This window comes from Heptranchias perlo, chromosome 20 (assembly GCF_035084215.1).
Source record: "Heptranchias perlo isolate sHepPer1 chromosome 20, sHepPer1.hap1, whole genome shotgun sequence".
Classification (NCBI taxonomy): Eukaryota; Metazoa; Chordata; class Chondrichthyes; order Hexanchiformes; family Hexanchidae; genus Heptranchias; species Heptranchias perlo.
In genome coordinates, this window is record NC_090344.1 from 52,948,306 (window position 1) to 52,973,911 (window position 25,606).

Sequence of the window (25,606 nt, forward strand, 5' to 3'; positions counted from 1 at the left end):
GGAACTCTCTTCCGCAAACGGCAATTGATGCTAGCTCAATTGCTAAATTTAAATCTGAGATAGATAGCTTTTTGGCAACCAAAGGTATTTTTTTAAAAATTTTTTTTATTCGTTCATGGGATGTGGGCGTTGCTGGCAAGGCCGGCATTTATTGCCCATCCCTAATTGCCCTCGAGAAGGTGGTGGTGAGCCGCCTTCTTGAACCGCTGCAGTCCGTGTGGTGACGGTTAAGGAATATGGGCCACAGGCAGGTATATGGAGTTAGATCACAGATCAGCCATGATCTTATCAAATGGCAGAGCAGGCACGAGGGGCTGAATGGCCTACTCCTGTCCCTATGTTCCTAAGTCCGGGTATCACTCTAGTAAACCTACACTGCACTCCCTCCAAGGCCAATATGTCCTTCCGAAGGTGCGGTGCCCAGAACTGCTCACAGTACTCCAGGTGCGGTCTAACCAGGGTTTTGTATAGCTGCAGCATAACTTCTGCCCCCTTGTACTCCAGTCCTCTGGATATAAAGGCCAGCATTCCATTAGCCTTATTGATTATTTTCTGCACCTGTTCATGACACTTCAATGATCTATGTACCTGAACCCCTAAGTCCCTTTGGATATCGACTATTTTTAACTTTTTACCATTTAGAAAGTACCCTGTTCTCTCCTTTTTTGATCCAAAGTGGATGACCTCACATTTGTCTACATTGAATTCCATTTGCCACAGTTTTGCCCATTCACCTAATCTATCAATATCGCTTTGTAATTTCATGTTTTCATCTACACTGCCTACAATGCCACCAATCTTTGTGTCATCGGCAAACTTAGATATGAGACTTTCTATGCCTTCATCTAAGTTGTTAATAAATATTGTGAATAATTGAGGCCCCAAGACAGATCCCTGCGGGACTCCACTAGTCACATCCTGCCAATGTGAGTACCTACCCATTATCCCTGCTCTCTGTCGCCTTTCGCTCAGCCAACTTCCCAACCAAGTCCGTACTTTTCCCTCGATTCCATGGGCTTCTATCTTAGCTAACAGTCTCTTATGTGGAACTTTATCAATTGCCTTCTGGAAGTCCATATAAATAACATCCATTGACATTCCCCTGTCCACTACTTTCGTCACCTCTTCAAAAAATTCAATCAGGTTTGTCAGGCACGACCTACCTTTCACAAATCCATGCTGGCTCTCTCTGATTAACTGAAAATTCTCGAGGTGTTCAGTCACCCTATCCTTAATTATAGACTCCAGCATTTTCCCCACAACAGATGTTAGGCTAACTGGTCTATAATTCCCTGGTTTCCCTCTCCTTTCTTAAAAAGCAGAGTGACATGTGCAATTTTCCAATCCAGAGGGACGGTTCCTGAATCTAGAGAACTTTGAAAGATTATAGTTAGGGCCTCTGCAATGTGCTCACCTACTTCCTTTAAAACCCTGGGATGGAAACCATCTGGTCCTGGGGATTTGTCACTCTTTAGTGCTATTATTTTCTTTGTTACTGTTGCTTTACTTATGTTAATTTTATTGAGTCCCTGTCCCCGATTCAATATTAGTTTTCTTGGGATTTCCGGCACGCTATCCTCTTTTTCGACTGTAAATACTGACGCAAAGTAATTGTTCAACATGTCCGCCATTTCCCCATTGTCAATGACAATATCCCCACTTTCAGTTTTTAAGGGGCCAACACTGCTCCTGATAAACCAGTCACTATAGCATAACACGTCTGGTGCCTAAGACAAAGTGCTGGTCTGGAGTCCTTCATCATGCACAAGGAACCAGCCACATCCCAGCTCTGTTCAGTAGCACCGAGCAACGAATAAAACCACCCAGGGGGTTGCAGCACCAGCCTGACTGGCCAATCAACACCAGTCTGACTGGATAACTGTTTGGGAATAAGGGCCAAGAAACCTCGTCAAGCCAGATATTGGAATGTTAGCCCGGGAGAACCAGGCGAGATGGCAGCCAGTACCATGTAAATAATGATTGGAGACACAGGGAAATAAACATTGCGCTGCCTTTATTGTGTTTCGATAAATGCGTGGCCGATGTGACCAATTTACACATCTGACCCCTTCATACAGGTTAGGGCTCAGATTACAGGCTGCATCTTTTCATGATTTAAGGCCCATAGAGTATTTGTATTTTGTTAGTCCATTTATTTGACGTTTGTTAAATTCTAATTCACCTGGCTCCACTCTATCAGTTACAACGTGGCTAAAATGCAGGTGGTTAGAAATTATATTTATGGGCGATGTTGAATGTGAAATTGGATTCCGTCTGTACACTGGGTGTTGAGATACTGAGTCATGGACTCATTGGGACACTCTCTTGGACTGTCTTGTCCATCAGGAGCTGCATCTTTTATAATAACAGGTTGACTTCATCTGTGTCCAGGGTGTCCAAACTCTGGTGCGTGGAATTGAATGCAGTTATAACCCCTGTGGGGCCCCCAGTTCTATTTGCATTCCCTCACTGGTTTGTCCTGTTTGAATTTTGTGGGCCCAGAGGTTTGGGAAGGGCTGTTCTTGGCACTATCTCATCGATGGATAAATCCTAAATCCAAACACCAAGATCTCCCCTGAATGCCTTCCAATTGTTCATCCTAAGGTTCTAACAGGACACCCTGTATACTCTTCCTCATCTCAATCTCCACTGCCTTGAAATCATGCATCCTTACAACTACCCAACTCTTATTTTCCCATGACATTAGAAATGTGGAACTCCTCACCTCCCTCAATCTTCCCTCCAATCTACAGGATTTGAAAACCTAATCACCACTCCCTGATTAACATCAGCTTCTCCCCTACGCGCTTTAAAATTGGTGATGAGCTTTGGCCCTTCACCTTGATTTCTCATTAAAAAAGTTGTTGGGCCAAAGCAGAAGGACTATCTTACCCTACACCCTGCTCCAAGGGGTGATTATCGCTGTAATGCTCTTTCCAGTTTCCATGGAACAATGTTTACAGGACTATGAATGAATGGGGTTCTTTGCACAATCCGATCATATGGGGTTTCACTGGCATAAAGATTTCTGTACAGTGTAAGATGGGTACGTGAAATGTTCACATGTCCACTTGAACCGTCAAAAGCACCCAGCAGAACAATTCTGGACTGTGTCCTTCCAAACTTGGGCTGTGAGCGTTCTAAGGCTGGGGTGAAGTACTGAAGTAATCTGAGGGGTTGAATTAAGAGCATCACACAAGAGTATATTCACTCAGCTTTAAAGTGTATTGGCGTTAGTGTGAATCTCCTTTTGCACGCTGGTCTGGTCAATAAGAGAAAATGACTGAACAGACTGTTACCATGACAACACACATGGCGGTGCATTTTGCCAATATGAAGAGTGCTAAGATTTCTCTTTGTTATGCATGCGCTGATGGACCGCGAGGGCTGACGACTGGGTGAAGGACTTTGCGCACCGAGAACACCTGTACGGCTTGTCCCTCGTGTGAACACGCTGATGTTTAAAGGAATCTGACGAGGTGTTAAAGGTCTTTTCGCAGTGAGGACACTTATAAGGCTTCTCCCCTGTGTGAATCCGCTGGTGAACAGTCAGATATTGAGAATAAGTGAATGTCTTGTCACAATAGCAACACTTAAAAGGCCTTGCGCCTGTATGAATGCGCTCATGGGCTGTAAGAGAGGATAAAACAGTAAAAGTATTCTTACAATAGGAACACTTGAAGGGTTTGTCTCCCGTGTGGATGCGTTGGTGAAGGGTGAGGCATCGTGATTGTTTAAAGGTCTTTTCACAATATGAGCATTTAAAGGGACTCTCCTCCGTGTGACTACGTTGGTGTTTCAAGCAGTCTGAGGAGGTGGAAAAGGTCTTCTGACAGTCGGAGCACTTATAAGGCTTCTCCCCCGTGTGAATTCGCTGGTGGACTGTGAGATGCCAGGAATGAGTGAACGTCTTCTGACAGTGCGAGCATCTGAACGGCTTCTCGCCTGTGTGGATCCGCTGATGTTTCAGTAAGTAGGAAGATGTGGAAAAAGCCTTGCCGCAATCCAGGCACTTGTAAGGTTTCTCTCCTGTGTGGATTCGCTGATGGACTGTGAGCGAGGAGGACTGGGTGAAGCTTTTTCCACAATCAACGCACTTGTACGGCCTCTCCCCAGTGTGATTGCGCTCATGTACTGTCAGAGACGAGGCCTGGGTGAATATCTTTTCGCAGTATGAGCATCGGTACAATTTCTTCCTGATGCAAATTTGGGGCTTTGGCAAGATGTGGCAGATGGAGGAGTTTGAATTCTGCTCTGTGCGCGGTTTCTCCATCTCTTCAATCTGTGAAATAATAATTCGAATAATGAATATCCCAGTCAGTCCTTTGTTCATCAGTTAGCCTCTCTGCAATCAAGCCCATCTCTTCGTAAATCCATCATTGGACAGAGACTACTTTTGTACATTTACTAGAATGATTCCAGGGATGCGGGACTTTAGTTACATGGATAGACTGGAGAAGCTGGGGTTGTTCTCCTTGGAACAGTAAAGGTTGCGAGGAGATTTGATAGAGGTGTTCAAAATCATGAAGGGTCTTAGGGAATTAGGGGTTACGGGGAGTGGGCAGGAAATTGGACATGAATTTAGATTTGAGGTTAGGATCAGATCAGCCATGATCTTATTGAATGGTGGAGCAGGCTCGAAGGGCCGATTGGCCGACTCCTGCTCCTATTTCTTATGTTCTTATGTTCTAGACAGAGTAGATAGAGAGAAACTGTTCCCATTGGTGGAAGGGTCAGGAACCAGAGGACATAGATTTAAGGTGATTGGCAAAAGAACCAAAGGCGACATGAGGAAATACTTTTTTACTCAGCAAGTAGTTATGATCTGGAATGCACTGCCCGAGGGGGTGGTGGAGGCAGATTCAATCATGGCCTTCAAAAGGGAATCGGATAAATATTTAAAGGGAAAAAAATTGCAGGGCTACGGGGATAGGGTGGGGGAGTGGGACAAGCTGGATTGCTCTTGCATAGAGCCGGCATGGACTTAATGGGCCAAATGGCCTCCTTCCGTGCTGTAACCTTTCTATGATTCTATGAGAGGTGAGTTTTGGTGTTTAATCTCAGAATGAGGTCTGGCTACAAACCCAATAGGTGAAATCTGGAGCTCAGTCCTTGAAATTAAAGGTAATTTGAAAGGCAACTCCCTCCAGTCCTGTTGCTAACTCACCAGGAGGTGACGCTGTTCTGCTGTTACCCACTCCCCCAACTGAGCAGCTGGCCGCACGGTGCTGCAGTACCCTCACTCACCGAGGGGAGGCGCTGGCGGGCGCGGTGCTGCAGTACCCTCTCTAACCGAGGGGAGGCGCTGGCGGGCGCGGTGCTGCAGTACCCTCACTCACCGCGGGTGGCGGTGGCGCGGGAGGCCGGTTCGGGTCCTGCACTGGGCGGTGCTCGGGTCTGGCAGCAGCCGCTCTCTGAGGGTGGCGGTACGGGGCCGAGTGTTGAAATGTAGTTCCCGGCTTGATGTGTCGATCGTGCGTCCGGTCTCCGGTCTCCGGTCTCCGTCTCGCTCAATCCTGCCCCGCCACACTTTGTTTTAATCTCCCACAATACAACGGCCCTTCGGTGTGCACATGCGCAGCTGATAGCTGACGGAATTGGTGATGTGCGCATGCGTGACTGGCGACAACCCCTGCGTGTGATGAAGGAGCTGGAACCCCAGTGAGAAAGACTTGCGTTTATATAGCGCCTTTCACGACCCAAAGCGCTTTACAGCCAATGAAGGCCAAGTGCAGGCAATTGGGACCAGCTTAGTGGTATAAACTGGGCGACATGGACATGTTGGGCCGAAGGGCCTGTTTCAATGTTGTGAACTTCTATGATTCTATGATTCTATGAAGTACTTTTTGAAGTGTAGTCACTGTTGTCATGTCGAAGACGTAGCAGTGAATTTGCGCACAGTAAGATCCCACAAACAGCAATGTGGCAATGGCCAGATAATCTGTTTAGTGATGTTGGTTGAGGGATAAATATTGGCCAGGACACCGGGGAGAGCTCCCCTGCTCTTCTTTGAACTAATGCCATGGGTATTTTCCGTCCAACTGAGAGGACAATCGGACCCTCTGTTTAACGTTGCATCCGAAATATGGCACCTCCGACAGTGCAGCACTCCCTCAGAACTGCACTGGAGTGTCAGCCTGGATATTTGTGGTCAAGCCTCCAGAGTGGGATAATAACAATTGGCACAACAACTTGCATTGATACAGCGCCTTTAACATACACCAAGCCAAAGAAGGAGACATTAGGGCAGGTGAATAACAGCTTGGTTTAATAGATAAGTTTTAAGCAGCATCTTAAAGGAGGAGAAAGAGGTGGAGAGGTTTAGGGAGGGAATTCCAGAGCTTTGGGCCTAGACAGTTGAAGGCACAACCACCAGCAGCAAAGCAATCAGAAGCCAGCCTGCCTCACGGGAAATGGCGCTGCCCGCCTACCAAACTAAACATGAACATTTTGACGCTCCGCAACCGAACTGTTCTCCCCACCGATGCTGCCTGGCCTGTTTGTGTGTTGCCACCATTTTTTGTTTTTGTTTCAGATTTTCAGCATTGTTAATTTTTGCTTGTTGTTTGTGGAAATCTATCAGCTCATTACACAATAATTGTGAAATCAGAGTTGATGAAGCATTCGATATCCTGCAATGCCCACCAGTCACGGAGAGTTTCTAGTGAACCAGTTGTCACTATGTGCTCAGTATTGCATAAATATCTAAAATAGTGTAGTGACTTTAGTTCTGTATTTAAAACCTAAATAAACATGCTGTGACGAATATAATAGAATCCTATTTGAGATTAAAAGATCTGTGCACAGTGGAATTTTTCTGAAATAAAAACTGGAAATGCACAGCAGATGATCACATCGAAAAGAAGCAAAATGGTTACAGCTCTGGATAATTTTGACCAAGGATCAGTTTGAAATGTTAACTTTTTAGTCGCTGTGTTGGAGGCAAAAAGAAAAGCTGAGAACGTTGGAAATAAAACAGAAAATGCTTGATATGGAGCATCTGAAACAGAAACATTGATTAATATTTTGGGTGGACCAAACGTTTTGACGAAGATTAAACTACCTTGCCTTTCAAAATGATTGTGAACCAGTTTCTGTTTTTATTTGCGTTATGATTTTCCGGAGTTTCTTACATAAACTGATGGGGTTAGATGAAGAAAGGTGGGGGGAGGCTCGTGTGGAGCGTAACCCCCGGCACAGCCCAGTCGGGCCGAATGGCCTGTTTCTGTGCTGGACTTTCTGCGCAATTCTCAGCACTTCCGCATGGCCGCTCCCAGCCCCACAATTCATAGCGGCGAAGAAAGCGCCCTGGCGGCGAGACCGGCGGGCACGCGCATGCGCGGCCCGTTGCGAGGCGACGCCATGAGCCGGTGAGGAGGCCGCTGCTCGTTAACTGGTGAGAGCGGAGTGATCGGATCGACCTTCAGCCGGTCGGCACCTCACAGACCTCGGGCTCCCGGTGAGTGGGGTCAGGGAGCTGGAGTTTAGGGGCCGCCCTGCCCATGAAGCCGGCTCAGGGGTCAGCTCCAGGCCTGTACCTGGGGTCACTCACTCTGGGAGCTCCCTCACCAGGGCGCCTTGGCCCAGGAGCAGCCCTTGGCCCAGGAGCAGCCCTTGGCCCAGGAGCAGCACTCTCCCCTCAGGGTCTTCATCCCTCAACCAACATCACCCACACACATTATCTGGTCATTTATCTCATTGCTGTTTGTGGGATCTTGCTGTGCGCGATTTGGCTGCTGTGTTTCCTACATTTAATGGGTACGGTAGCATAGTGGTTATGTTACTGGACTAGTAATCCAGAGACCTGGACTAAAATCCAGAATCATGAGTTCAAATCCCGCCACGGCAGCTGGCGAATTTAAATTCAAATAATTAATTAAATTCAATTAATTAAATATAAATCTGGAATTAAAATACTAGTATCAGTAATGATGGCCATGAAACTGCCGGATTGTCGTAAAAACCCATCTGGTTCACTAATGTCCTTTAGGGAAGGAAGCCTGCCGCCCTTACCCGGTCTGGCCTATATGTGACTCCAGACCCACAGCAATGTGGTTGATTCTTAATTGCCCTCTGAAATGGCCTAGCAAGCCACTCAGTTGTAAAATCTCGCTACGAAAAGTCATAATAAGAATAAAACCGGACGGACCACCCGGCATCGGACCACTAGGCACCGGACACGACAACGGCAAAACACCAAGCCCAGTCGACCCTGCAAGGTCCTCCTTACTAACATCTGGGGACTTGTGCCAAAATTGGGAGAGCTGTCCCACAGACTAGTCAAGCAACAGCCTGACATAGCCATACTCACAGAATCATACCTTTCAGCCAACGTCCCAGACTCTTCCATCACCATCCCTGGGTATGTCCTGTCCCACCGGCAGGACAGACCCACCAGAGGTGGTGGTACAGTGATATACAGTCAGGAGGGAGTGGCCCTGGGAGTCCTCAGCATTGACTCTGGACCCCATGAAATCTCATGGCATCAGGTCAAACATGGGCAAGGCAACCTCCTGCTGATTACCACCTACCGTCCTCCCTCAGCTGATGAATCAGTCCTCCTCCACGTTGAGCACCACTTGGAGGAAGCACTGAGGGTAGCAAGGGCACAAAATGTACTCTGGGTGGGGGACTTCAATGTCCATCACCAAGAGTGGCTCGGTAGCACCACTACTGACCGAGCTGGCCGAGTCCTGAAGGACATAGCTGCTAGACTGGGCCTGCGGCAGGTGGTGAGCGAACCAACACGAGGGAAAAACTTACTTGACCTCGTCCTCACCAATCTACCTGTCGCAAATGCATCTGTCCATGACAGTATTGGTAGGAGTGACCACCGCACAGTCCTCGTGGAGATGAAGTCCCGTCTTCGCACTGAGGACACCATCCAACGTGTTGTGTGGCACGACCACCGTGCTAAATGGGATAGATTCAGAACAGATCTAGCAGCTCAAAACTGGGCATCCATGAGGCGCTGTGGGCCATCAGCAGCAGCAGAATTGTATTCCAGCACAATCTGTAACCTCATGGCCCGGCATATTCCTCACTCTACCATTACCAACAAGCCAGGGGATCAACCCTGGTTCAATGAGGAGTGTAGAAGAGCATGCCAGGAGCAGCACCAGGCGTACCGAAAAATGAGGTGCCAACCTGGTGAAGCTACAACTCAGGACGACATGCATGCTAAACAGTGGAAGCAACATGCTATAGACAGAGCTAAGCGATTCCACAACCAACGGATCAGATCAAAGCTCTGCAGTCCTGCCACATCCAGTCGTGAATGGTGGTGGACAATTAAACAACTAACGGGAGGAGGAGGCTCTGCAAACATCCCCATCCTCAATGATGGCGGAGTCCAGCATGTGAGTGCAAAAGACAAGGCTGAAGCATTTGCAACCATCTTCAGCCAGAAGTGCCGAGTGGATGATCCATCTCGGCCTCCTCCCGATATCCCCACCATCACGGAAGCCAGTCTTCGGCCAATTCGATTCACTCCACGTGATATCAAGAAACGGCTGAGTGCACTGGATACAGCAAAGGCTATGGGCCCCGACAACATCCCAGCTGTAGTGCTGAAGTCTTGTGCTCCAGAACTAGCTGCGCCTCTCGCCAAGCTGTTCCAGTACAGCTACAACACTGGCATCTACCCGACAATGTGGAAAATTGCCCAGGTATGTCCTGTCCACAAAAAGCAGGACAAATCCAATCCGGCCAATTACCGCCCCATCAGTCTACTCTCAATCATCAGCAAAGTGATGGAAGGTGTCGTCGACAGTGCTATCAAGCGGCACTTACTCACCAATAACCTGCTCACCGATGCTCAGTTTGGGTTCCGCCAGGACCACTCGGCTCCAGACCTCATTACAGCCCTGGTCCAAACATTGACAAAAGAGCTGAATTCCAGAAGTGAGGTGAGAGTGACTGCCCTTGACATCAAGGCAGCATTTGACCGAGTGTGGCACCAAGGAGCCCTAGTAAAATTGAAGTCAATGTAAATCAGGGGGAAAACTCTCCAGTGGCTGGAGTCATACCTAGCACAAAGGAAGATGGTAGTGGTTGTTGGAGGCCAATCATCTCAGCCCCAGGACATTGCTGCAGGAGTTCCTCAGGGCAGTGTCCGAGGCCCAACCATCTTCAGCTGCTTCATCAATTACCTTCCCTCCATCATAAGGTCAGAAATGGGGATGTTCGCTGATGACTGCACAGTGTTCAGTTCCATTCGCAACCCCTCAAATAATGAAGCAGTCTGAGCCCACATGCAGCAAGACCTGGACAACATCCAGGCTTGGGCTCATAAGTGGCAAGTAACATTCGCGCCAGACAAGTGCCAGGCAATGACCATCTCCAACAAGAGAGAGTCTAACCACCTCCCCTTGACATTCAACGGCATTACCATCGCCGAATCCCCCACCATCAACATCCTGGGGGTCACCATTGACCAGAAACTTAACTGGACCAGCCATATAAATACTGTGGCTACGAGAGCAGGTCAGAGGCTGGGTATTCTGCGGCGAGTGACTCACCTCCTGACTCCCCAAAGCCTTTCCACCATCTACAAGGCACAAGTCAGGAGTGTGATGGAATACTCTCCACTTGCCTGGATGAGTGCAGCTCCAACAACACTCAAGAAGCTCGACACCATCCAAGATAAAGCAGCCCGCTTGATTGGCACCCCATCCACCACCCTAAACATTCACTCCCTTCACCACCGGCGCACTGTGGCTGCAGTGTGCACCATCCACAGAATGCACTGCAGCAACTCGCCAAGGCTTCTTCGACAGCACCTCCCAAACCCGCGACCTCTACCACCTAGAAGGACAAGAGCAGCAGGTACATGGGAACAACACCACCTGCACGTTCCCCTCCAAGTCACACACCATCCCGACTTGGAAATATATCGCCGCTCCTTCATCGTCGCCGGGTCAAAATCCTGGAACTCCCTTCCTAACAGCACTGTGGGAGAACCGTCATCACACGGACTGCAGCGGTTCAAGAAGGCGGCTCACCACCACCTTCTCAAGGGCAATTAGGGATGGGCAATAAATGCCGGCCTCGCCAGCGACGCCCACATCCCGTGAACGAATAATTTAAAAAAAATTATAACAGTAACTGCACTTTTGGCTCCGTTCTTTCTAGTGCTTTTTCTATGTGTCACTAGTGATTTCCCAGGCCACCTGCCAGTAATCTTTTAGTTTAACCATGCTGTTTTATGTGCTGGTGTATTCACAAGCTGCTCGAAGGTTAAATACACTGCGAGTATAGATCTGTTAATGAGCAGGTTGCTTCACAGTAAACTGGTTTATGTACAAACTGATTTACTTGAGTTATTTTGGTAAGCTCGTTATACTACAGTTTGTGTTGTGAAGTGGCTTTGCACCGTTGTAGATTTATAACTTGTGACTGAAGTCAACAAGGTTGCATTCTGACAAACAGTGTGTTTAACCCCGTGGAGGTCGTCTTGTTCTCTTTCCTACTCTCCACCTGGGTCCTGCAGTCTGAAATTCCCTCCCTAAACTCTTCCATCTCTCTCTCTCCTTTATAGTCCCCTCAAAACCCATCTTGTTACCCAAACTTTTGGTCGCCCTTCCTAATTTCTCCTTTTCTGGCACAGTGTTTATTTTCATGTGTCTGTAGGAAGCACTTTGATACATTTTTAATGTTAAAGACATTTTAGTGCGTGGCACCAATGGAGTTGAACACTTTTTTCAATCATGAGCTACAGGCTACTATAGTACAATAATGACAGATTTCCCTTGCTGTCATACAGCTGCTCATTTCCAGGCTGTTTTACTCCAGCTCATGGGAAACACACTGGCGTCTCAGAGTGGGAAGCCTGTGAGTGCAGTGGCAAATTTCAGTTAAAACAGCTTCTGAGTGTCCAGCATATTAAGGTGAATTACACTGAAAATACACGTGCAATTTGCTGTGCAGCTGCTAGCGAATACAATGGGGAGGCCGATATCTGTAGCACCTGGGGTACGGGGGAGGCTGATATCTGTAGCACCTGGGGTACGGGGGAGGCTGATATCTGTAGCACCTGGGGTATGGGGGAGGCCAATATCTGTAGCACCTGGGGTATGGGGGAGGTCGATATCTGTAGCACTAGGAGTACGAAGTCTGAAAAATCTTTTGTCTAAATGAATCGTCTCATGAATGCTTTGTCTATTGTGATTGCTTCACAGAAGGAAGGGTGAGAGAGTCATGGATGAAGACTGTGTAACTGAAGATTACCGAGGACAAACTCCACAGACATCAAATTTCAGCAAGTCCCCCAGCATTTTACATCACTACAGAATTCAGGTCAGGGAGAGACCGTATAAGTGTACCCTTTGTGGGAAGAGCTTCACTCAGTCCTGGTCCCTGACAGTTCATCAGCGAATCCACACCGGAGAGAAACCGTTCAAATGCTGCAAGTGTGCAAAGACCTTTATTGACTCGTGGTCTCTCACACTTCACCAGCGTGTTCACACCGGAGAGAAACCATTCAAATGTTCCGAATGTGCAAAAGCTTTCAGCAACTCTTCACACCTTTCAGTTCACCAGCGCATCCACACAGGAGTGAGACCGTATAAGTGTTTGGATTGTGGGAAAGCCTTTGTTCAATCTTCACAACTTTCATGCCACCAGCGGCTTCATACAGGGGAGAAGCCTTATAAGTGCCCTGAATGCGGACAAACCTTCACCCAGTCCTCATCCCTCACAGTTCACCAGCGCATTCACACCGGAGAGAAGCCTTTCAAGTGTTCTGAGTGTGAAAAGGCCTTTATCGAGTCATCACACCTGCTGCGTCACCAGCGGGTTCATACAGGGGAGAAGCCTTACAAGTGCAGCGATTGTGAGAAAGCTTTCATTAATTCATCATCTCTCACGGTACATCAGCGCATTCATACAGGGCAGAAACTCTTCAGATGTCCTGACTGTGAAAAGACCTTTATTAAATCGTGGCATCTTTTGCGCCATCTGACCATCCATACACGGACACTTTCCCCCCAAGTGACTGGGGTCTGAAAATATCTTTTATTTTTCTCCCCAGCTCTGTCTTAAGGCAGATGGTTCCACAGGTCATCAGTCACACTCCTCTATCTCATCCAAGTGACCATTCTTGCTGAGTGAAGATGCAGTCTATTCAATAATGGAGCTGATCGTTACCCAGCCTCTCACCATGTCCTCAAACGATGTATTCAGGTAGTGAGTAACAGCAGAAAACCAAGGCTGGTTTTGTCCTTGATCCACAGGTACTAGGCACTGTGATGTCTGTGCTGATATGATCTAACTCACCACTTACTGGCTCTGCTTTTTAGGCTGATCTACAGTTGGTTGTTATGCTCAGAAAGAATCTGCTAACTTATCAATCATTGAATTTTGTCAGCGTGTTGAAGCAAGACTACGCCGTTTGAACTACCCTTACTGTGAAGAAACTGCCTCTTGGTTATCATTTAATTAATGCTGAGTGACCTGGAATTGGAGAAAACTTTGCTTGTCTTCTGATGATGAAAAGAAATGAACACTTGTAGCAGTTGGTGCTCAGATGCGAGATTCTTACAGAGCCGCCCAAATGACTGAGCTGGTTAGGTGAGTAGCTGAATCATTAGACCAAGAAACTCCTTGGTTGACAATCCACTTTGGGGGTGGCAACGAAACAGGGTCCCTTGACTACAGGAGGACCCGTCTGCAGTAGGGACAAGTAAACCCTCTGTGGCAGACACAGTAATCCCAGTTAGTGAGCCAAGCAGGTCGGCGTGGTCCCAGGGAGCTGTTGATGATTTGAGTCACCACCTGCCCCTGTCCCCATTGCACCCCGTCCCTGACCCCGCCAACGCCCTTAGCCTTGAACCCATGACCTTCTGACTCAGAGGCGAGAGTGCTGCCATGGCTGACACCTTTACATCAACCATGTTGTATCTGACCCAGGAGTGCTTCATGCTGATAGTGGATACCTGAAACCAGAAACTGTTTCACTCCCCAGTGGTAACATCCCTCACACCAAGCACAAAAAAACTCACCTAAAAATACCTGTTCCACAATGCATAGATGGCTATTCAATAAAGGGTCCTCACTCAAAATGCTAACCGGCTCTTCTCTTTACAGCTGCTGATATTCCTGGTGTAATGCGGTTGCTACGTTTGTCCACCGGGTAACATGGACCAAACTCAACTATTCAGACACCTTGGGAGCCAGACTGGGATTTCCTGGGCTATTTCAGGTAAATCCTCTTACGGAAAGTAATATGGGGTTGCCAATCCTCCAGGATTGTCCTGGAGTCTCCAGGAATTAAAGATTAATCTCTTGCTGGAATAATAACGACATGTTAATGATGCACACTGTTATGAATTCGCAAATCGGCCAGCAAGTTCAAGCGATGAGGAGAAACGCCATCTATTGCCAAGCTCCAGAACTTGCTGGTTGCTTTACGCTGCTCTGCTGGTTGCTTTACGCTGCTCTGCTGGTTGCTTTACGCTGCTCTGCTGGTTGCTTTACGCTGCTCTGCTGGTTGCTTTACGCTGCTCTGCTGGTTGCTTTACGCTGCTCTGCTGGTTGCTTTGTCTAAATGGCATCTCGCCCTTAGCCTCCCCATTATTTTGAAGAACTTGCAGGATTTGCACATTAATTGCTCATTAAACTCACGGCAAAAAGTTAGGGCTGGAACTGAACAGTGTATATACCTTTTCAATGACGTGATAATCATTATGGCAATGCCAATCAACCTCCCTGGCCCAGAAAGGGACCAATGTGAACTGTTCAATCTCATTCCTGTAAAGTAGTAAATTCTTAGAGATTTTCAAAATGACAATTTAAAAAAAAATTCTTATCTTTCCTTTCTGATCTTTTTTCTCTCTCTTAATCCAATTTTTCTTTCTCGTTATTTTTCTTTCTGTACCTGATTTGACTCTAATTCACCCGATTTCCTTCTCTGTCGTTCCTCTGTTTCTTTCTCTGTCCTTAAATCTGATTGTTTAAGGAGGTAGACTGTTGGTCCCGTCGTTCATAAGGTCCCAGATGTCTCATTGCCCTCGCCGTGCCGTTAGCAGCTCGCACTTCCAGTAAGATAAAGAGCAAAAAAGTTTCAACCTGGATCATGCAGGAAAATGTCTAACTGACAGCATATGCCGCGAGACGGCCCACTCCAGCAAGATTTGGCCCAGTTACTGTATAAATGTGACCATTGCACTATGCAGTATTGTTAGGTAAGGGTATCAAGGGGATATGGAGCAAATGCAGGTAAATGGAGTTGAGGTACAGATCAGCCATGATCTAATTGAATGGGGGAACAGGCTCGAGGAGCTGAATGACCTACTCCTGTTCTGAGTTCAAACATTTCTCACTCTTTGAGTAAAGATGTCCATCCCAAAATCTGTTTTAAGTTGCCTTTCACTCAATTCTAACCACATCCAATTGTGATCTTTGTAAACCCTTCACATCATTCTAAATGGACGTGTACATCAACAAAGATACACTCTCATGGATCCAGAATGCAATGGATGGTAATCCCTGGGTACACATTGTTCTGTCTCATTCCAGAGAGAGAATTCAAGCACTGTACAGAAATGGGGTAGATGCAGGGTGCCATGGTTCAGTGGTAGCACTCTCTCCTCTGAGTCAGAAGGTTGTGGGTTCAAGTCCTGCTCCTGAAACTTGAGCACATAATCCAGGCTGACACTCCCAGTGCAGTACTGAGGGAGTGCTGCACTGTCGGAGATGCCGTCTTTCAGATGATACGTGAAACCGAGGCCCTGCTTGCACCTCTCAGGTAGCACTTTTTGAAGAAGAGCGGGAGAGTTCGCCCTGTGTCCAGGCCAATATTTATCCCTCAATCAACACCACGAGAAACAGATTATCTGGTCATTCTTACATTGCTATTTGTGGGACCTTGCTGTGCGCAAATTGACTGTCTCGTTACGTACATTACAACAGTGACTACACTTACTTCGCAGCAAGTTACCCAGTTTTCAGGAGAACAGCGTCCACGACACCACACAACTCTGCTACGGCAACCTCTGCAAGACATGCCAGATCATCGACACGGATACCACCATCACACGAGAGGACACCACCCACCAGGTACATGGTTCATACTCCTGTGACTCGGCCAATGTTGTCTACCTCATACGTTGCAGGAAAGGATGCCCCGGAGCATGGTACATTGGCGAGACCATGCAGACTGCGACAACGGATGAACGGACACCGCGCAACAATCGCCAGACAGGAGGGTTCCCTCCCAGTCGGGGAACACTTTAGCAGTCAAGGACATTCAGCCACCGATCTTCGGGTAAGCGTTCTCCAAGGCGGCCTTCGAGACACACGACAACGCAAAATCGTCGAGCAGAAGTTGATAGCCAAGTTCCGCACCCATGAGGACGGCCTCAACCGGGATCTTGGGTTCATGTCACGCTACACGTAACCCCACCAGCAAAAAGGGGGAGAAAAATTATGTTTTTTAATATTCTCTCTCTCTCTCTCTCTCTCTCTGCCATTTTGGGTTTCTTTCTGCCTGTCTGTGTAATTGACACAATGTATATCCAGTGTACTGGGACGTGCTGTTCTCCGTGACTGGCCTGTTTGAATAACAACGACACCTTTTGATTGGTGTGATGCTGTCCCAGCCTAGTATAAGATATGCGATTTGAGAACCTTTTCACTCATTCATCTGACGAAGGGGATAATCTCCGAAAGCTTGTGATTTTAAAATAAATTTGTTGGACTATAACCTGGTGTTGTAAGATTCCTTACATTTTTGCACTTCAAAAATTCTTAATTGGTTGTAAAACGCATTGGGAGGTCCTGAGGTCGTGAAAGGTGCTATATAAATGCAAGTCTTTCTTGCTTTCTCTCTTTCTTGCTTTCTCTCTTTCTTGCTTTCTCTCTTTCTTGCTTTCTCGCTTTCTCTCTTTCTCTCTTTCTCGCTTTCTCTCTTTCTCGCTTTCTCTCTTTCTCTCTTTCTCGCTTTCTTTCTTGCTTTCTTTCTTGCTTCCTTCCTTGCTTCCTTCCTTGCTTCTTTCCTTGCTTGCTTCCTTGCTTGCTTCCTTCCTTGCTTCCTTGCTTCCTTTCTTGCTTCCTTTCTTGCTTCCTTTCTTGCTTTCTTTCTTGCTTCCTCTCTTGCTTTCTTTCTTGCTTTCTCACTTCCTTTCTTGCTTTCTCTCTTTCTTGCTTTCTTGCTTTCTCTCGCTTTCCTGCTTTCTGTCTTTCTTGCTTTCTTTCCTTTTTGCTTTCTTTCTTTCTTTCTTCCTTGCTTTCTTTCTTGATCTCTTTCTTTCTTGATCGCTTTCTTTCTTGATCGCTTTCTTTCTTGATCGCTTTCTTTCTTGATCGCTTTCTTTCTTGCTGTCTTGCTTGCTTTCTTTCTTGCTTCCTTTCTTTCTTTCTATTTTGCTTTCTCTTTTTCTTTCTTTCTTGCTATCTCTTGCTTTCTTCCTTGCTTCCTTTCTTGCTTCCTTTCTTGCTTCCTTTCTTGCTTCCTCTCTTGCTTTCTTTCTTGCTTTCTCGCTTCCTTTCTTGCTTTCTCTCTTTCTTGCTTTCTTGCTTTCTCTCGCTTTCCTGCTTTCTGTCTTTCTTGCTTTCTTTCCTTTTTGCTTTCTTTCTTTCTTTCTTCCTTGCTTTCTTTCTTGATCTCTTTCTTTCTTGATCGCTTTCTTTCTTGATCGCTTTCTTTCTTGATCGCTTTCTTTCTTGCTGTCTTGCTTGCTTTCTTTCTTGCTTCCTTTCTTTCTTTCTATTTTGCTTTCTCTTTTTCTTTCTTTCTTGCTATCTCTTGCTTTCTTCCTTGCTTCCTTTCTTGATCTCTTGCTTTCGTTCTTGCTTTCGTTCTTTCTTGCTCTCTCTTTGTTGCTTTCTTACTTCCTTGCTTCCTGCTTTCGTTCTTGCTTTCGTTCTTTCTTTCTTGCTCTCTCTTTGTTGCTTTCTTACTTCCTTGCTTCCTTTCTTGATCTCTTGCTTTCTCTCTTGCTACCTTGCTTTCGTTCTTGCTTTCGTTCTTGCTTTCTTGCTTTCGTTCTTTCTTGCTCTCTTTCTCTCTCTTTGTTGCTTCTTTTCTTGATCTCTTGCTTTCTCTCTTTCTTGCTTTCTCTCTTTCTTGCTTTCTCTCTTCCTTGCTTTCTCTCTCTCTTCCCTGCTTTCTCTCTCTCTTCCCAGCTTTCTCTATCTCTTCCCTGCTTTCTCTATCTCTTCCCTGCTTTCTCTCTCTCTTCCCTGCTTTCTCTCTCTCTTCCCTGCTTTCTCTCTCTCTTCCCTGCTTTCTCTCTCTCTTCCCTGCTTTCTCTCTCTCTCATCCTTGCTTTCTCTCTCTCATCCTTGCTTTCTCTCTCTCTTCCTTGCGTTCTCTCTCTCTTCCTTGCGTTCTCTCTCTCTTCCTTGCGTTCTCTCTCTCTTCCTTGCGTTCTCTCTCTCCCTTGCGTTCTCTCTCTCTCTTCCTTGCGTTCTCTCTCTCTTCCTTGCGTTCTCTCTCTCTTCCTTGCATTCTCTCTCTCTTCCTTGCGTTCTCCCTCTCTTCCTTGCGTTCTCCCTCTCTTCCTTGCGTTCTGGCATGCTTTCTTGCTGTCTCTTCCTTTCTTGCTTGCTTCCTTTCTTGCTTTCTTGCTTTCTCTGTCTTTCTTTCTTGCTTTCTGTCTTTCTTTCTTGCTTTCTGTCTTTCTTTCTTGCTTTCTGTCTTTCTTTCTTGCTTTCTTGCTGTCTCTTGCTCCCTTTCTTTCTTGCTCTCTCTTTGTTGCTTTCTTACTTCGTTGCTTCTTTTCTCTCTCTCTTGCTTTCTCTCTCTCTTGCTTCCTCTCTTTCTTGCTTCCTCTCTTTCTTGCTTCCTCTCTTTCTTGCTTCCTCTCTTTCTTGCTTCCTCACTTGATTTCTCTCTTTCTTCCTTTCTTTCTTACTTACTTCCTTTCTTTCTTGCCTTCTCTCGCTTTCTTTCTTGCCTTCTCTCGCTTTCTTTCTTGCCTTCTCTCGCTTTCTTTCTTGCCTTCTCTCGCTTTCTTTCTTGCCTTCTGTCTTTCTTGCTTTCTTGCTTTCTGGCATGCTTTCTTGCTTTCTTGCTTCCTTTCTTGCTTCCTTCCTTTCTTGCTTTCTTGCTTTCTCTCTTGCTTTCTTTCTTTCTTCCTTTCTTGCTTTCTCTCGCTTCCTTTCTTGCTTTCTCTCGCTTCCTTTCTTGCTTTCTCTCGCTTCCTTTCTTGCTTTCTCTCGCTTTCTTGCTTTCTGTCTTTTTTGCTTTCTTGCTTTCTTGCTGTCTCATTCTTGCTTCCTTTCTTTCTCGATCTCTTTCTCGATCTCTTTCTTTCCTCCTTGCTTCCTTTCTTGATCTCTTGCTTCCTTTCTTGATCTCTTGCTTCCTTTCTTGATCTCTTGCTTCCTTTCTTGATCTCTTGCTTCCTTTCGTTGTCGCTCTCTTTCGTTGTCGCTCTCTTTCGTTGTCGCTCTCTTTCGTTGTCGCTCTCTTTCGTTGTCGCTCTCTTTCGTTGACGCGCTCTCTCTCTGGCGCGCTCTCTCTCTGGCGCGCTCTCTCTCTGGCGCGCTCTCTCTCTTTCGTCCTTGCTTGCTTTCTTGATTTCTTTCTTTCCTTGATGCTTTCTTGATCTCTTGCTTTCTTTCGTTCTTGATCTCTTGCTTTCTTGCTTTCTTTCTTGCTCTCTTGCTTTCTTCTTTCTTTCTTGCTCTCTTGCTTTCTTCTTTCTTTCTTGCTCTCTTGCTTTCTTCTTTCTTTCTTGCTTTCGTGCTTTCTTGATCTCTTGCTTTCTTCTTTCTTTCTTGCTTTCGTGCTTTCTTGATCTCTTGCTTTCTTCTTTCTTTCTTGCTTTCGTGCTTTCTTTCTTTCTTTCCTCCTTACTTCCTTTCTTGCTCTCTTACTTACTTCCTTGCTATCTTTCTTGATCTCTTACTTCCTTGCTTTCTTTCTTGATCTCTTGCTTTCTTTCTTGATCTCTTGCTTTCTTTCTTGATCTCTTGCTTTCTTTCTTGCTTTCTCGCTTGCTTGCTTTCTTGCTTGCTTTTTTGCTTACTTTCTTGTTTGCTTGCTTTCTTTCTTGCTTTTTTGCTTACTTTCTTGTTTGCTTGCTTTCTTTCTTGCTTTCTTTCTTTCTTGCATTGCTGCAGGAGTTCCTCAGGGCAGTGTCCTAGGCCCAACCATCTTCAGCTGCTTCATCAATGACCTTCCCTCCATCATAAGGTCAGAAATGGGGATGTTCGCTGATGGTTGCACAGTATTCAGTTCCATTCGCAACCCCTCAAATAATGAAGCAGTCCGAGCCCGCATGCAGCAAGACCTGGACAACATCCAGGCTTGGGCTGATAAGTGGCAAGTAACATTCACACCAGACAAGTGCCAGGCAATGACCATCTCCAAGAGTCTAACCACCTCCCCATGATATTCAACGGCATTACCATCGCCGAATCCCCCACCATCAACATCCTGGGGGTCACTATTGACCAGAAACTTAACTGGACCAGCCATATAAATACTGTGGCTACAAGAGCAGGTCAGAGGCTGGGTATTCTGCAACGAGTGACTCACCTCCTGACTCCCCAAAGCCTTTCCACTATCTACAAGGCACAAGTCAGGAGTGAGATGGAATACTCTCCACTTGTATGGATGAGTGCAGCTCCAACAACACTCAAGAAGCTCGACACCATCCAGGACAAAGCAGCCCGCTTGATTGGCACCCCATCCACCACCCTAAACATTCACTCCCTTCACTACCGGCGCACTGTGGCTGCAGTGTATACCATCCACAGGCTTCTTCGACAGCAGCTCCCAAACCCGCGACCTCTACCATCTAGAAGGACAAGAGCAGCAGGCACATGGGAACAGCACCACCTGCACGTTCCCCTCCAAGTCACACACCACCCCGACTTGGAAATATATCGCCGTTCCTTCATCGTCGCTGGGTCAAAATCCTGGAACTCCCTTCCTAACAGCACTGTGGGAGAACCTTCAGTACACGGACTGCAGCGGTTCAAGAAGGCGACTCACCACCACCTTCTCAAGGGCAATTAGGGATGGGCAATAAATGCCGGCCTCGCCAGCGACGCCCACATCCCATGAACGAATTTTTAAAAATGCTTTCTTTCTTCCTTCCTTTCTTTCTTGCTTGCTTTCTTGCTTGCTTTCTTTGTCACTTGCTTGCTTTCTTTGTAGCTTGCTTTCTTTGTAGCTTGCTTTCTTTGTTGCTTGCTTCCTTGCTTGCTTGCTTCCTTTCTTGCTTGCTTCCTTTCTTTCTTGCTTGCTTCCTTTCTTTCTTGCTTGCTTCCTTTCTTGCTTGCTTGCTTTCTTCCTTTCTTGCTTGCCTGCTTCCTTTCTTGCCTGCTTCCTTTCTTGTTTTTTTGCTTGCTTTCTTGCTTGCTTTCTTCTGGGACTCCAAAACCCAGACCAAGGTTAACATCAACCTTTGGGAATATTTCCAGTGTAGAATGCTGCATAAAAACTATAACTATCGCTGTGAATAACACCATTCAGCTGCATGCTACTGTTTTCTGGATCAAAATATTCTATTTCTAAGACTTGTAGAAGGTTTTCAGTCTTTACTAAGAAACGCAGGTGAAGAGAGCAGGGCACCCCATGGTGGAAAAAGGTGAGGTAAATCAGAAAGTCGTGAAGCTTGTAGACGGTAGGAGTAAGAGAAGACTGAGCGAGGGGAGGGCTTCTTGATGTGGAGGTTGTGACAGAGGATTGCAAATGTTACACCCTTGTTCAAAAAAGATGTTAAGGATAAACCCTGCAACCACAGGCCAGTCAGTTTAACCTCGGTGGTGGGGAAGCTTTTAGAAACGATAGTCCGGGTTAAAATTAATTGTCACTTGGACAAGTGTGGATTAATAAAGGAACGCCAGCACGGATTTGTTAAAAGCATATCGTGTTTGCCCTCAAAAAACTCAATCAAGTTAGTCAATGTGTTTGATGTTGTGTATATGGACTTTCAAAAGGGGTTTAATAAAGTGCCACATAATAGGCTTGTCAGCAAAATTGAAGCCCGTGAAATAAAAGGGGCAGTGACAACATGGATATGAAATTGGCTAAATGACAGGAAGCAGAGAGTAGTGGTGAACGGTTGTTTTTCGGACTGGAGGGAGGTGTACAGTGGTGTTCCCCAGGGCTCGGTTCTAGGACCACTGCTTTTCTTGTTATATGTTAATGACTTGGACTTGGGTGTGCAGGCACAATTTCAAAATTTGCAGTCGTCATAAAACTTGGAAGTGTAGTAAACAGTGAGGCGAAAAGTGATAGACTTCAAGAGGATATAGACAGGCTGGTGGCATGGGCGAACACGTGGCAGATGAAATTTTATGCAGAGATGTGCAAAGTGATACATTTTGGCAGGAAGAACAAGGAGAGGCAATATAAACTAAAAGGTATAACTCCAAAGGGGATGCGGGAACAGTGAGACCTGGGGGTTTATGGGCACAAATCTTAGAAGGTGGCAGGACAGGTTGAGAAAAGGGTTAAAAAAGCATATGGCATCCTGGGCTTTATAAATAGAGCCATAGAGTATAAAAGCAAGGAAGTTATGTTGAATCTTTATAAAACACTGGTTCGGCTACAGCTGGAGTACTGTGTCCAATTCTGGGCACCGCACTTTTGGAAGGATGTGAAGGCCTTAGAGAGGGTGCAGAAGAGATTTAGTAGAATGGTTCTAGGGATGAGGGACTTTAGTTATGTGCAGAGACTGAAGAAGCTGGGATTGTTCACCTTAGAGCAGAGAAGGTTGAAAGGAGATTTGATAGAAGTGTTCAAAATCATGAAAGGTTTAGATAAAGTAAATAAAGAGAAACTGTTCCCATTAGAGCCGGCACGGGCTCAAGGGCCGAATGGCCTCCTTCTGTGCTGTAACCATTTTATGATTCTATGATCCTACAATGTTCCAGCCTTGGTGAAAATGAATTAGTATGGGAATGGTGCAATGAGTCTGGATTTGAACACTGAAATAGGGGGAGGAGGAAGAACCTGTAGGACAGCATATTTGGAATTTAGGAGGAACAGGAGAGGAAATTGGCTGAAAATTTTCGCCATCTTTGCAACTTTCACTGCCAAGAAAAATATCAAAAGTGACATTGTGATGTGAGAATGTCATTTTAGAACAATCTCAAGTTTTCATCCCAATTACAGTGAGCCATTATTTATTTTGTTTCTACTACATACAGAAAGGATGATTTCAAGTGTTTAGTTTATTGCCTCTTAAGAATAATCTGCCTCATTCAGTGAGCCCAGCTGTGGGAGAAATTGGGTCGTGTGTTGAAGGCACTTGCTGAATAAGGTTGCTATTGTAAGGAGCTGTGCCACGCTGCGCCTGGGTTGGTATCAGGACTCTGGGCTCATGGACACTTTGTAATTAGATTCAAAGGCCTGTGATAGAATGTACGCACAACGTGTCATATGCAGCATCACAGATCAGATTACCTTTCTACCTTTTATAAACAGTATCTAGAACTACTGAGACCTCTTTACGTACAACAGAAAACAAAATATATATCTTTATATCAAAATCTTGCCAGTACCAAATGTTTTGTCCATTGCACTTCAGGCATCAAACTTCAGCTGTCACGCTCTCCCCCTCTCTCCCCTCTTCCCCTCCCCGTCTCTCCCATCCCCCCTTTCCCCCACTCGCCCCTATTCTCCCCTCTCTCCCTTCTTCCCCTCTCCCTTCTTCCCCTCTCCCCGCTTCCCCTCTCCCCGCCTCCACCCCCCCCCCGAACCTCCCCCTCCCCCCCACGCCTCCCCCTCCCCCCCACGCCTCCCCCCTCTCCCCCTCCCCCCCTCTCCCCTGTACCCCCCTCCACCTCTTCCCCACTTAGTATCAGACGAGAGCGAATCGCGGTGTCACATGGGAATGAATCACAGTATCACCCGCGAGTCAGCGGTTCCCTTCGAGTTGCTCTTTAATCAGTACAGATTCTGTACCAGACTCTTCTAGTATAACAGTTCCAAGGGTAAGGTTGTTCCATCAGAAAGGAGTTTGTTTTTGAAGCAGGTGCGTGATTGGTAACGTCTGCCTGTGTTGTCAGAGCTGCGATTTGTGAGCTGTTATTTTGCAGATGACCCCAGTCTGTGTAACAGAGGTTCTGTACTGTCCAGCACCAGACACATGACTTTACTTACTTAACAATTTATCCTATTGAGTGGCTGACATCAACAAAAAGCCTCCATCATTTCATTTTCCTTTCTCTTTTGGCCAACAGTGTCAGATATGTGAGCCATTCTCAGAAGGGAGAGATGTAGTGTTAAAATCTCCGGACACAGCTTGTAAGGAAGGCATTGTTATTCAGGAGGATTTGACAACTGAAATCACGGTGGCCACGTCTGAATGTTAAGTGAATCATCGCCATTGATGCAGTGCCTGCCTCAAAGCCTGCCCTGCCAGTCAGGAACCTCAAATAATCTGTATTAAAGGATTAGACAGCTTTCTTTAGTGAGACAGCAGCTTCCCAGGATGAAGGAGCCTGAGAGCAGCATCTCCAAGCAATCGGCTCCGACAGCCATGTCTCTGCTTTGGATCCTCTGCCTGTGTCTCTTGGTGGAATCAAAGAAGTGGCCCAAAGACTCCAAATGTCCAGCCTCGTGCTCCTGCACCAAAGACAGTGCATTCTGCGTGGCCTCCAAATCCATCCCGCAAACTTTGGCCGAGGACATGATCTCCTTGTAAGTAGAGCGGAAGTTGATGGTGAGATAGGTTGGGGCTAATGAAACAGAGGGACACTGGCATAATTTCACCACAATCTACTTCATCATTCAAATTTAAATCTCTTATTCATAATGTTAAACAATATTCCTTTTATTCAGGACTTTTTCTCCCCAAGTTCATTTCCTCCTGTCCTGGAGGCGCTGACTCTCACTGGGCAGGGCCAATGCTCATCTCTCACGTGTCAGCTTGGACAGTGAGTGATGGCAGCTGGTTGACTGTGGGAAGCATCACAGCTAAGCTCAATTCTGCCCTCACCTGATCTACACTCACAGGATAGGGACCGAGAACAGGAAGCCTGGCTGAATGTTCCAGGGGCTTGGAGTGAAATCAGAAACATTAACAAATTGCATAACAATTACTGCAGAAAATTGAATCAAAAATTGAAAAAGAATCTCTTTTTTGTTTGTTTTTTGATTAAGGAATGTTCTCACAACACTCAAGATTAATATTAACTCTTTTACTGTTCGTTCAGAAATCTGTATCCGTATTTTATAAAATAGTATTTTCTGTTGTAATCAAACATTTCTTGCTTGTTCACATAAATAAAACTGGGAGTTTTATTTTCATTATTGAGAAGCCTAGGTGAAGGGCCAAGGACCACGGTGCAAGTTGGAGAAGGGTGAGGAGAGAAGGTAAATCAAGCAATCCTGCTTGGGGGATAGCAAGGTTGGGTTTTATTAGTGTGAGATGGCAGCCTTCAAGACACTGTTTATCAGAATGTGGTGTTATAGTTGAGAAGAAAGCCCATCGTAATGGCTACTAGAGAATATAGATTGAATCATTTAATGATACTCTTTTTTTTGCAGGACTGGGTACAACACTCCTGTATATAAATTATATAATAACACAACATGTGTTACCAGTTTTTAACACTCCTGTATATATTATATGGTAACACACTATGTGTTACTGGGTATAACACTCCTGTATATATTATATAATAACACAGCATGGATTAC

General features: G+C 46.1%; 4 protein-coding genes across 5 annotated transcripts in view; 2 read left to right on the forward strand and 2 right to left on the reverse strand.

Moving 5' to 3' along the window:
• Positions 1-1,997: 1,997 nt before the first annotated feature.
• LOC137335893 (zinc finger protein ZFP2-like) lies at positions 1,998-5,609 on the reverse strand. Its single transcript, XM_068001407.1, has 2 exons — positions 5,340-5,609; positions 1,998-4,282 (listed from the first exon to the last, which is right to left on the reverse strand). The coding sequence occupies exon 2, from the start codon at positions 4,271-4,273 to the stop codon at positions 3,344-3,346; it is 930 nt and encodes a 309-aa protein (XP_067857508.1). The 5' UTR covers positions 4,274-4,282; positions 5,340-5,609; the 3' UTR covers positions 1,998-3,343.
• A 1,724-nt stretch (positions 5,610-7,333) lies between these two features.
• Positions 7,334-13,021, forward strand: LOC137335894 (zinc finger protein ZFP2-like). Of its 2 annotated transcripts, none has more exons than XM_068001409.1 (2): positions 7,334-7,396; positions 12,180-13,021. In XM_068001409.1, the coding sequence occupies exon 2, from the start codon at positions 12,199-12,201 to the stop codon at positions 13,003-13,005; it is 807 nt and encodes a 268-aa protein (XP_067857510.1). In that variant the 5' UTR covers positions 7,334-7,396; positions 12,180-12,198; the 3' UTR covers positions 13,006-13,021. The 2 variants fall into 2 exon arrangements, with proteins under 2 accessions (XP_067857510.1, XP_067857509.1); XM_068001408.1 differs by having other exon boundaries at positions 7,352-7,459.
• A 1,091-nt stretch (positions 13,022-14,112) lies between these two features.
• lgi3 (leucine-rich repeat LGI family, member 3) overlaps positions 14,113-25,606 on the forward strand; it is a 74,761-nt gene continuing 63,267 nt past the window's right edge. The window contains exons 1-2 of the mRNA XM_068001401.1: positions 14,113-14,200; positions 24,145-24,604. Coding sequence (XP_067857502.1) covers positions 24,396-24,604 — 209 coding nt within the window. The 5' untranslated portion in view covers positions 14,113-14,200; positions 24,145-24,395. The remainder of the gene's footprint in view (positions 14,201-24,144; positions 24,605-25,606) is intronic.
• LOC137336050 (axoneme-associated protein mst101(2)-like) lies at positions 16,875-21,390 on the reverse strand (the record flags this gene model as incomplete). Its single annotated transcript, XM_068001552.1, is given in 6 exon segments — positions 16,875-17,106; positions 17,390-17,851; positions 17,942-18,090; positions 18,487-18,697; positions 19,826-20,061; positions 21,067-21,390. Coding segments are annotated over 6 exon segments (1,614 nt in total), but the record flags the coding sequence as incomplete, so codon positions are not given.

Coding starts and splice junctions, on each gene's coding strand:
- LOC137335893 (XM_068001407.1), bottom strand. CDS start 4,273: ATGGAGAAACCGCGCACAGAGCAGAATTCAAACTCCTCCATCTGCCAC.
- LOC137335894 (XM_068001409.1), top strand. CDS start 12,199: ATGGATGAAGACTGTGTAACTGAAGATTACCGAGGACAAACTCCACAG.